General features: G+C 38.7%; 1 protein-coding gene across 1 annotated transcript in view; it reads left to right on the forward strand.

The window, feature by feature from the left end:
* LOC122791498 (excitatory amino acid transporter 2-like) overlaps positions 1-12,874 on the forward strand; it is a 594,255-nt gene that overhangs the window by 151,286 nt on the left and 430,095 nt on the right. The window contains exon 6 of the mRNA XM_044059240.1: positions 10,779-11,012. Within this exon, the coding sequence (XP_043915175.1) occupies positions 10,779-11,012 (234 nt within the window). The remainder of the gene's footprint in view (positions 1-10,778; positions 11,013-12,874) is intronic.

Below are 12,874 nucleotides of genomic sequence, written 5' to 3' on the forward strand. Positions count from 1 at the left end.
AATTATATATTACCCCAAATAAGAATAACTAGGATGATAACATAGATAATTCGAAGAGACCCATGCATTGAATAAAGCATTTAGGAGCTGATTCTTTCCATTAATAGTATGCGCGCAGTTTCGGAGTAAATGTTCTGTTTCCCGTACAAACAAACATACCTCTAAACCTTGAGACATCAAATATCTGGACAAGGCCCATAAAAAATAGGTACAGATCTGTATGCTGATTAACATATAATTTGCATACATAATTACATAACCCCCCTCACTCCAATGGAATTGTGAGATACCAACTTTCAAACGCATACTGAAGAACAGATAACCAAAATATGTCACCAGAGTCCCCCTACAGCCATTCCAATGTCCCATTACCTGGCTATTTCGCCCCATTTACCATAAACACTAATGTGTGCATAATGCTTTACTTCTACAATGATTATTTGGATTTTATTTTTACATTTTACAGCAGAACAATGCACAAACACTAATATCTGCTAAACAAAGCAATACTGTCTCACAATGAAAATAGACTTGGCATTAAAACTTCTCTGCCTTGAAACTCACATTCATTGAAACAGCATTGAAACCCACACCACATCCAAAGAAAATGCATCTGGCCAGTGGTGGATAAAGATTACTTTAGGGCTGTTTTCAAATCATTGGCCCCTTGCACACAAAACAAAAAAAACATACATGTGTTCTTTTCTTTGATACACCTTCCTGATTTTATTAAATTATATTCCTTGTATAATACAGCACACTTGATAGACAGAGCACATTTTAAATGTATTGTTTGAACATTTTCCAGTAGGCTGTACTATATGCAATGAAACAAAATGCATGAACCAATAATGACAAAACTGCCCAATTCAGAACATTTCCATTATAAAATCCTACTTCCACACCCACACTATAAATAGAATGACAGTAGTGTAAGCCATGGGCATCTTGCACAGCTTCTCGCACTTATTTTCAATTTCATTTTTTTTTTGGGGGGGGGACAAAAGGTCAGAAATCAGGGACACATTTTAAACATTGCTTGTATAATTTTGGAAAGTTGCTAGAATAAAATGTTGTGTTACCGCCATGCATTTCACTGCCAAGTCTTGAACCCAGGACCCTATGCACTTAAGTCAGAGAGATATACCACTATGCCAAATCAGCAGTTTACTGAAAAATAGGAAGACTGAAACTTAATGGCTATCATTTAGTGAATGCAGTTCTCACTTCTCACCATAGTGCTCAACCTCTTAGCACAAAAAACCTGGGCAAAGCTCACAAGTGGTGGCGGCTAGGGATTTTAGGCTCTTTTTACCTGTATGCAAGGTACAGGGTTTGAGCCTGAGTACCTCTAGTCACCAGGTGTATTAAATGGGGGCCTTTTCACACACACACACGCTTTCACACTTTTCTCAGTACTGAGGTTATAGATTCTGTGTTTTTCTAGTTTTACCAGATTTAATCTTTAACATTATCCACTGTAAGTGGAATCAAATAAAGATGGCTTCTTGACCTAGCAAGTATGCAGAAATATTTGCTGTGGGAAGGAATAGCATTCAAAGGCCACCCCCTCTCTCTTGCAGGGTTTCCTCTATGTTCTCTGACAGGTCATCAGATTTAACCAAGGACTCCAGCTGTAAGTTTTTGTAAAGGCTCTTTCCATGTCTCTTAGTTGTATGGGATTCGGAGGAAGATGAGGCAACTGTGCTTGATACCGTAGAGGTCACAAGGAGACATAATGTAGCAAGAGAAGAACTACAGTCTGTCTGATGTGAAAGTGAAAATTATAAGGGATAGTTTGCATATGGATAAATGTATTGTGAAGCTGAGCAGTGATGGAACTAAAATGGAGTCAAATATGGAAAATTGGTACATACAGCCAAATGCAAATGTTCATTCAGCTTATACTGAGCTGGGATGCCATATATTATATCCTTTCAACATCTTGGAGATATTACAAAGAAGGCAGCAAAATCCGATAATAGGAATGCCTATAAATAGCCAGCATCAGTTCAGCAAAGACTGGTGGAATCAGGGCCTGGACCACCATTGTTAGAGGAGACAACATCAGAAACACAGATGTCATCATGACTGGAACCAGTAAAGCCAGCACTTGTAGGGAAGATGCCAGTAGCACAGACTTAAATCAGTTGCATCAGCACCAGGAAGAGGCATCGAGCAATTAGAGTAGTAATATCAGGTGACATAAGGGGAACTGATATAAGTCAGGGTATAGGCAGGTTTGACTCCCAGCAGCTACTGGAGAGGTTAATGTCTTATTAGCCATAACAGATAATTATAATCTATCTTTTAGAAATACTAGGATTGTATCCTACAAGCAGGAGGTGAGGAATGGAGGTCTTAATCTGGCACCTAGGAGGACTCCAGAAAAAGAGAAGCCCTTTGAGGTGGAAATACCATGTCAGGTGTCCTAGGAGGTCCAAGTAGAGAAACTACCAATTGAATAGTATATATTTGTGTGTGTGTGTGTGTGTGTGTGTGTGTGTGTGTGTGTGTGTGTGTGTGTGTGTGTGTGTGTGTGTATATATATATATATATATATATATATATATATATATATATATACACACAAACACACAGACACACACACACACACACACACACACACACACACACATATACTATTTAATTCAAAACAACATGCAATCAAAGCTGTGTTAGAAAATACAAAAACATTTGTTTTGTTGTTTTTTGTTTTTGCAAAGGGCATGCTACTCAGCACCAAAAAAAAACCCTTAGAAATACAAACCAGTTGTAGCTTGCATAATATGGAACATTTATTATTTTTTGATCATTAGCATAAGTTTTCTTAAAGCTGTATAAGTAATATTGCAGTATGATTTATTACAATGTGTAGGATTGTGGTAGACTTCTATTTTTTCTCTTTTTTCCACTGTAATGCAACTATGGAGTTGTTATATATAAAGTTAGAAGGGTGTGGTGGTTTCCAATATTCACATGTGGGAGGTGCAGGAAGGCTTGCCTCCTTCAATTTTTCTGTTTTTAGTTTTGCAGGTTTAGATTAAATGAGTTTAAGGGAAATCAGTTGCATTGTGGTTGATAAGTTGTATTGATATAAGTTCCGTTATTGACCCCCAAAACTGTGAACACAAAAACACAAACTTAAAAACATCCTAACACACAAAACATAGACTCATTAAATGCAGACAACAGGTAAAATCTTATACAGAGTAATAAAACACACTAAAACTTGTTTTGTTGCTGGTGGAAGCCTCCACACCACCTTGTCTTAAATTTGCCAATTACAAGGTCACACCAACTTGAAGAAGCAAGGAAATCTTCTTGATGACAGGGCTTATTACTAGTGTATACTGAAAAAAACTACAGTGGCAGTCAATTCCAACAATATGCCCATTTTACCCATAACAAAACCTAACAGAAAGCAAGTATTCATTTACTTCAAGCCAGCAAAGTATAATATTCCACTTACACAAGTATGTCAGAATCTTGTAGATTTGTCATTTATCAAGCCAGTGCAAGTGTGTTGTCAATTTGTCAATTAGTTGAACATTTGAACTGCACACACACACACACACACACACACACACACACACACACACACATATATATATATATATATATATATATATATAAGTACTTTCTCAGAACTTGTTGTAAGCACTAAATAAGCTACAAATTACTACAGCACTCAGCCTTCCTCATTACCTAGAGGAAAACAGTTTTTGTACTCACTTTCCTCACTTGTCTAGAGGAAAATACTGTTTACCTAGGCATGTCCAAGGAACAGCTCCCGGTGTTATCTCCTGTCCACCTGATGAATCTGGGCATCTTGGTGCAATGTAGCAATTGCCTCATGTACACAGACAACCCTCTCCTCCTACCACCCAATACTACAACCTGAGAGATGCACTTATCTAGCCAAACTAGATGTAAAGCTCTCTCCAGCCAAGACTGAACATGACAGTCAAGAGGAGAAGGTAAACACTTGCACCACACCAAACTCATCACATAGTCCCACTTAAACCTACACCACCAAAATCCACACATAGAAACACAAAAACATTCATGGAGGCTCTGAATAATAATATGCCCAAGCAGCAGAGACCTCCAAAGCAGAAACACAAGCAACCTCCACCTCTCAACACAACCCAAATGACACATAGCCCACAGACTCAGTGTGCCACTCAACCACAGCCCATAAGGCAAAATAACGTACCCAACACACTAGTCATTTGTGACTCTATTGTCAGGCACACTGATGTCCCACTCACCAGTCTAAACAAGGAGAAGGTTACTGTTAGCTGCCTGTTGGGTTCCAAGATCCGCCACATAACCCATGCACTCAGGTCACTCCATAACAAGTACAAATATGACTCTGTCATTGTCCATGTTGGTGTGAATGACCTGAGACGTACCTCCCTGGACTACATGAAAAGAGACATGGAATAGCTCTCCGATCTTGTAGTCCAGGCAGGTATGACCCTAGCCCTGAGTAGCATCCTGCCTTTGCCCAGAATGATACTGCAGTACAAGGACAAAATGATTGACTTCAACAATTGGCTAAGCTTCTGGTGTCATTCTAAGGGGATCCAGTATCTGTCTGCCTGGCACGACATGGTCGACAGGCCACAGTGCTTTGCCAGAGATGGCCTGCATCTGTCGCCCCTGGGATTCTGGATACTGGCTAAGGCTCTTGCCGCCCCTATAGTGCCTTTTTTAGGCCAGGTTCAAATGACAAATTCACCACTGTAACAGGTAGAGGCAAGCAAAAACTGAGAGCAGTGCTACTCAAACCTCAAAATGCAGTCCCTTGAGGCACTCCTTAAAATGGAGAACATCGATATCTGTGCAGTGACAGAAACCTGGTTTAAGGCTCCAGACAGTGCCCCTGCAATACTAGGCTATAACTCATACCATACCTTTCGCCCATCTAACTTGGACCAGAACACCAAAGGTGGATGTGTGTCCATATTCATTAAGGATATTCACACCCCCAGGCTAGTTGTCCAATATAATGCATCCAAGATTATCCAAGTGCAACTAACTCTGGGCAAAACTGCAATCCAAATTGTAGCATGCTACAGATCCCCCACCATGCCCCAGGTTTCCCACTCCTCTTTTCTTGATATAGTGGAAAATATTAGGGTTCAACCAAACACCCTGATAATGGGTGATTTCAACTAGCCCACCATTAACTGGGAAAACTACCCATGTACCAACTCCTTTGCTCAACGCTTTGTAGAATTCATAAACTCAAATGCCCTGTGTGAAGATTGGGTAGAGATGGGTGAAGGCTGTCAGCCTAGCCAAATAGAATTTGATGCATGGTTTTGGCATTTATAAATACAAATGTAAATTGCAGGCCTGTTTCTTAAATGAAAGAAAAATACTGTAAAATGTTGAACTCGAAGATTGTAGCAACATTGTCATCTGCTGTAAGAAAAACTAAGTCAAGCATTTCACAAATGTTCTTTGAAATTAAAATTATGTCTTGTATGTTCTTTTGATCTCCAGGGCTTGGAGTCATTATGTCTGGACTAGCACATTCTTTCTATTGTTTTAAGGCTAAAGTTAATGACCAGAATTAACATGTAGAATGTCCTTTATTGCTTTAAGTGTCAAAGAATGTAAATGCAGTTTCTGTGTGGCCTGGGAACCAGGAAAGTGTCAAAATGATGTAATGTGTATACTGGGAAAACCTAAGTGTCAAATGATGTAATTTGGGAGGGCCCAGCAGAAATGTTTATTAGTGATTTTAAAAACTATTGCTCAGAGAGAGACTGTAAGCATTTTGATCTTGGACATCTAACTTAGCACTGCCTGTAGTCTTAAGTAAGTTATCTTAGAAGTGTGTTTTCTTGTAGAAATAGCTAGGACTATAAAGATTAGACTAAGTGTTTTTCTGTTATGTCAAAACTGTACTACTGAATTATTTTAAGTTTTTGTGTGATCTCTGAACTCTTGAATAGCACTGTGGTGTAGTAGTATTGTCTTGTGTTTTTAGTATTTATTATTAAATATTTTAAAACCTTTTAAACTGTGGCTGGTTTATGTAGAGATAAATTAAGTTCTAGAGTACATTGCATGCTTATACATGATCCTGTACTAAGCCCTTCCAATAAGCTTTGATTGCTTAGTTACACTACTATTGGATAACAATATTGCATAGTAATAATTGGACACCCTTTTAAGGGCCTTTGGGTAGCTGATAATTATTAGCTGGTGGTGTCAGTAATTACTACCATACAGTCTGGGTACAGGAGCATAGCTGGAAAATCTGTGTCAGCCTTTCCCAGGAGTGTCTGTGAAGTTTTATAAATACTTATCTCAAAGTGTGTGTGTATGTGTGTCAGCTACTTGGACAGGGACACAAAGGACTGGTTGGACAGAAAGGGTACTGGAGGTAAGCTTGCCAGCTAGGTTGAGATCTGGACCTTATAGCTGTGCCAGTGAGGAGTCTTATTGGGGACCTGGAAACTAAGGGAGCAACCATCCCCAGACTGACTGTGATCTCTGTGTGTTCTTAATGGAAATTGTACTTTACTGTGTGTATTTGTTACCCTTTCCTCTCATATGAAATTCCTCCTCTGGCATTAGTGGTGAGGACTGAGGCTCCTTGATTGCTGGGCCAGGGCATGGGTGTCATACCCTGGATCAACTTATCCACACCCCTACCAGGAGCAACAGTATCCTAGACCTAGTCATTACCAACATGAGTGATCGGTGTTCCACACCTGAAATCAACTCCTCGTTGGTCAGATCCGACCATAAGCTTATGATCATAGATATCCACATCCTGCCTCCACCCCCATTAAGGAAGCCACTGAAAAAAATTCTCCAAAGCTAACTTCATGCTTCTTAAGACAAAAGGGGTGAACTTCACGACACCCATGCAGATGGACAATACAGTTACGACTGCTGAATCTTACACAAATGCACTCTATAAGCACTTACACGAGTCCATGGATCGTGCTATCCCTAACAGAACCAAGATGCTATCCTCCAAAAAAAAGCAGCCAATCTGGTGGTCCCCTGCTATAAACACTACAGCAGAAGGAAGAAACTGTTAAAAAAGAGAGTAAAATCCCATGAGTGGAGGAGCTTCCTGGTCAGCCTCAATAAGAAGCTGAGATCCCTCATAAAATCCTCCAAAGCTAGCTATGAAAACAAGATTGCCGCTGATTCTAAGGACAACCACAAATCATTCTATAGCTATGTCAAGAATCTCAATGGCAACACCCAGATCTGCTCTGAGTTACAGCACAATGGCATGAAAATTACAGAACCAACTGATATCGCCAACATCCTGACTGATAGGTTCAGTGCTAACTTTACCTCCCTCACCTCCTAAAGGGTCCATATCTATACTGGACGAATGCAGAGCCCCTGAAAACATAACTACACAGGTAAAAACTGCACTCTCTAAAGCCAAGAACACAACATCCATGGGACTGGGCAACATCTCAGGCTGCGTTCTACATGAACTTCAAAATGAACTGGCCCCCCACCTAAGCTCCATGTTTATTCATAGCCTCACATCAGGCTTTGTGCCCACTGAATAGTGCACAGCGACAGTTACCCCACTCCACAAAGGGGGAGCCACCACAGACCCCAGAAACTATCACTCTATTAGCCTGACGAGCCTGGTCTGCAAGGCCATGGAATGTTTTATTACCTTATCACCACAGTAGTCCGGAAATCCATTGACGTGGCACACCTTATCAGGAAAGGATTCTCATCCAGGAAAAAAGAGGTCATTGTTCCCCTCTACTTGGCTCTCATTAGACCCATTATAGAGTACAATGCCCCTTTTGGAATGTACCTCACAAGACATCTGCAAACGCTAGAAAGGCTGCAGAAGTACTTCACAAAGAGAATTACCAGACTCAAACAGATACCCTATGCTGACCATCTCAAAAAACTCCAGCTTTACTCCATAGCATATCACCTACTCTGAGGTGATCTCTGCCTAGCATATAAAGCTATGTCAAACCCAGAGCTGTTGGCCATGCTACACCTAAAGATGTCCCAATCCCTCTGAGCTACACGCTCTAGGGATCTAAACCTTGTCACCACAATAAACAGAACATGCTGGAAGGATAGATTCCTGTCCCAGAGACTCCCCATAACCTGAAACAAGCGTACCATCTATGTCAAGCAGAGTTCCTCATTAGCACTTTTCAAGAAAAATCTTGATGAGTGGATGGGAAATAGAAAATTCACCCCAGGGATCACCTCTGTGGCTCTGCTCAACAGGGGCACAGGTAAATAAATTTCTTGGGTGGCGAAAGCCAGGGAACCTTGTTGGCTAAGCTTACATAGGCCCTTGGGCTGATATAGGCCCTTGGGCCGATAGCCTGGTACCTACCCATGAACCTATGAATTCCCCCTCTTTACCCTTTTTTACTGTATCTCTTCACACTTAAGTATTATTATCATCTATTTCGCATCTGTAGCTCTCAGACATATTACTTTTTGCTGAAAATAGCAACAACATGCTGTCTGTATACTTTATCAAATTTGATATGCAGATGTTCTTCATATTGATCACTGCTGTAATAACCTGTCCTAGATGTAAGCTACATATATGTTCCCCCTTTTGTGAAAAATGTTTTAAAGACTGCTGTATGTTATTGTCTTTCAAAAGTTTGTGTTACTCTGTCTATTACTGTTGTATGTACATGGGAGCCATTCTTCCCAGTCATCCACTGAAGATGATTGTTGTGCCCAGTCAGACTTTCCCAATAAACAAAAACAATAAATAAATTAAGCAGAATTCATTTCAAGGCTATCATACACATTTCATCACAAATCATTGCTGAACAGCTGGCTTTGTTATTTTTATTTTGTTTTTAATACCTTATCACTTCAGTGTAATAGGCTAGATATTGGCTAGATAATTTGGGCATCGATATTTTGTTTATTCGACTTCATGACATAGATTTGTATATATATATATATATATATATATATATATATATATATATATATATGTGTGTATGTGTGTGTGTGTGTGTGTGTGTGTGTGTGTGTGTGTGTGTGTGTGTGTGTGTGTATATACACACACACACACACACACACACATATATATATATATATATATATATATATATATATATATACATACACACACAAATGTATATGTATATGCATATAACTTGTGCAAGACGATGTTGTCTTGTTCCCCCGCATAGGTTACACCCACCTGAATGCACATGTGTATGTTGCTAACCAGTGATATACTCTCATTTATGCATTTTCTACACTGATAATTACAGTAACCAGCACAGTACACTTTACTACACAAGTAAGCTAAAGGACCATTACACCGGGCTACATAGTGGGTCTTACTGTCACAGGCCACTCCCCTGACAACCATATTTAAATACAGCACCAAAAATCTCACTATCCAGTAGCACAGAGCTTGGATTCTAGGCAACAGGCTGCTCTAAGACTGGACACATTTGTTTAGTATTCCAGCCTTTCTGTGCAGATTTGTGCACTAGGAATCCTGCTTATGAATCCCTGTCCTTGACTGCCATGTTGTAAGTAATTATATTTGCTGCCTTCTGTCCCAAAGTTATTAAGACCAAATGTGGAGTTTTGGACACAGATGGAGACATCGCTACTTTTGCAAAAAAAAAAAAAAAAAAGACATAAATCAAAGCTGCATAAAGACCATGTAAAGTGGTAAAAGTTTTATACCAAAAAAAAGGTATTAAGACAGAGAAAATAACATTGATATGAATGAAGAAAGAAGGCAGGAGATATGGAAGATGTGTTGAAGCACATCAAAGAAATTAACAAAAGCCAAGAGACTAGCACTTGTTAAAAGAATTATTAAAGTAAAATAATGTCTACAAATAGAAGACTGAAGGATAACAATATGGGAAGAAAGATACAAAGTATTATTTTACACAGACACATTCTTGATGCAGAACTACTGTTCTTAAAGAAGCCGTAGAATCAGAAACAATTATGGAATTCAAGAATGTGTAGAAGGGAAATGTAGCAGATTTACTAGAAAGTAAATAATGTAAGAAACTTGGCATAAAATAAGGTTGCTTGACATTTCGAATTCGATCAAGTGCAGTTTTGCTCAACTACACTTTCGGCACTTTCGTCTCTAGATACTGAAATTCGAGATTTCAGTATTTTTGAGATACTAAACTGCTTATATATATCTATATATATATATATATATATATATATATATATATATATATATATATATATATATGTATATATATACCATATCAAGTGAATATTGCAATATTGCATGGAAGGGTTCTTTTGTGGGACATTTCTTTTCATAACAGGCAAAGTAAATAAAAATAAAATGAAAGCAAATGCTTTAGTTTCAATCTTGCAGGAATGCCATTTATAGAGTTCATGAAATGTGGAACTTAATAAGGAGAAATGTATTTTGTTTCTGCTTTTAGAACTGTGTATTAGTAATCTGACTTTAAAATATGTTAATATTTGTTCATCTATCCCTCAAACTATCAGACTGCCTTCCAAAGCCAAATAAACTAGCAGAATAATGATATAAATTAGTTATTGTGTGGTAAACTGTTGATGAAGCAATGCATGTCAAAGTCACAAAAAAATCACCAAAGCATTTTAGGAAGAGAATTCCAGTTTTGTATAAAGAGACAAATGAATGAGTCTAATGAAATCTAATCCGTTTTTTAAACTGTTTTCAGCATTCTAGAGTTATCTTTGGCTTGTTCAAGTAAATTGCATATTTAATATATCATTTTAATAATTTTCAGGTACTCTCCTTTGGGTATTGCCTCATTGATTTGTGGAAAAATTGCTGGTATTGGAGATCTGGAAATGGTTGCTAAGCAACTGGGAATGTACATGGTGACTGTAATGATTGGTCTGGCTGTTCATGGACTTATCGTTTTGCCATCCATTTTTTTCATTGTGACAAGGCAAAATCCATTCATGTTCTATGCAGGAATATTCCAGGCCTGGATCACGGCCTTAGGAACTGCATCAAGGTAAGTACTGTGTAACATTTTGCAATGTTACAGTCTTTATTATTACTAAGATCTTTCCTATAACTAGATTACTACAGCACCTGACTTAAAAGAGTCATTAGCAAGAGAAACATCATACTTTGGAGCTTAGAGTAACCTGAGGAATAAGCAAATACTGTATCTGCAGAATTAAAGATAAAATGCATGGTGCACTGCAATCTTGTAATGCATGTCTAGCATGAAACATTCCTGCTAAGAAGTGATCAAAATAGTATTTATTTAATAAGTTAAACAATAAAAAGAGAAATTAAAACAGATTCAATTATTAGGTAACATTTAAATAGACAGCTGATACGCTTGAATCAATGTCGTGATATAAAACAGGGGAGTATGGATATGCAATATAAATATATATTTGAAAATTCTTTTTATGAAGCAAAACTAGGTACTTGAATTCTGTGATGAAATAAATAACGATAAATGTAATATCTTATAATCATTTCAGAGTGACAATAACAGGCTGAAACAGTAGCTGCTGATTAAATGAAACTGCATTATTCAAAGAATAAAAGAACTCAAGGCAGCCATTAATTAAATATGCTCAAGTGTAAAAAATCAAACAAATAAATAAAGTGAAAATTCTGTTTCTATTCTGTCCCTTACCACCAAGACTGGTATTGTCATGCCAGTATGGCCATGGATGCACTTGGTGAATGAGTTCAAAACCAGCTGTGGACTCAGATTATAGACTAGCATGAATTAGCCTTCAGAGATGAAGTCAGATCTGTTAAGCCATGGAGAGTATTATTATGGATCTCATAAACAAGTACAAAGGCAATCGCCAAGCACTCGACCCCACCCAGTTTGGATTCGTCAAGGGCAGATCTTGCCTGTTGAACCTGATTCACTTCTTTGAGACTGTCACCAAGGCCCTAGATAAGAGAAAGTAAGTACATACAACTTAACTTGACTTGGCCAAAGCCTTTGAAAAAATCCCCCACTCAGGCATCATTGAAAAGCTAAAACAACTTGGCGTAAATCCCTTTTTCATCAGGTGGGTGGTCAACTGGCTTACAGCAGGACCCTCAAAGTTAAAATAGGCACCTCCACCTCTGATAGCAGACCTGTTACTAATGGAGTTCCCCAGGGATCTTTCCTGAAACTTCGACTGTTTGACATCTACTTTTCAGAGGTCTAGGCCAAGTCAAAACACCTGTGGCTGACCAAGGTTGTGGACAACTGTAAGTTGGGTGTTGTCATTGACTCCCCAAATGAGGTTAACATACTGCAAGAGGTTCTCACAGCAATTAATGACTGGTGCCAAAGTCATGGCTTCAAGCTAAATGCAGAAAAATGTATCATCATACCATTCAGCAAAAACATAACCCCCTACTGATTACCACATCAACAGCAGCCCCCTAAGCGCACAACCTGTGGTGAAACACCTGGGCACTCAGATTGATAACAACCTCACATTCAACCATCATGTAGTGACAGGGGTCAGAAAAGCCTTTTACTTGTTTCATCTCATAAGTAAAGGGATTGCATCCAGAAAAAAGGAGGTTATTACCTCTTTATACTCCTCCCTCATTAGACCAATAATTGAGTATAATGCACCATTTGGTATGTACCTCTCCAAACATCTGCACCAACTGGAAAGGCCACTGAAATACCCCACAAAGAGAATCCATGGCTTACATCACCTGTCCTATGCAGACAGGCTCAAATCACTATCATGCTACTTGGTATAGTACAGGTTGCTCAGAGGTGATCTGTGTCTCCCTACAAGGCAATCTTGGACCCTGCCATACTAGGTTCATAAGTAGGTACTAGGCTATTGGCCCAAGGGCCTAAGTAAGCCTAACCAACAAGGTTCCCTGGCT

Source organism: Protopterus annectens, chromosome 17.part0 (assembly GCF_019279795.1).
Source record: "Protopterus annectens isolate FY-2018-M chromosome 17.part0, PAN1.0, whole genome shotgun sequence".
Classification (NCBI taxonomy): domain Eukaryota; kingdom Metazoa; phylum Chordata; order Ceratodontiformes; family Protopteridae; genus Protopterus; species Protopterus annectens.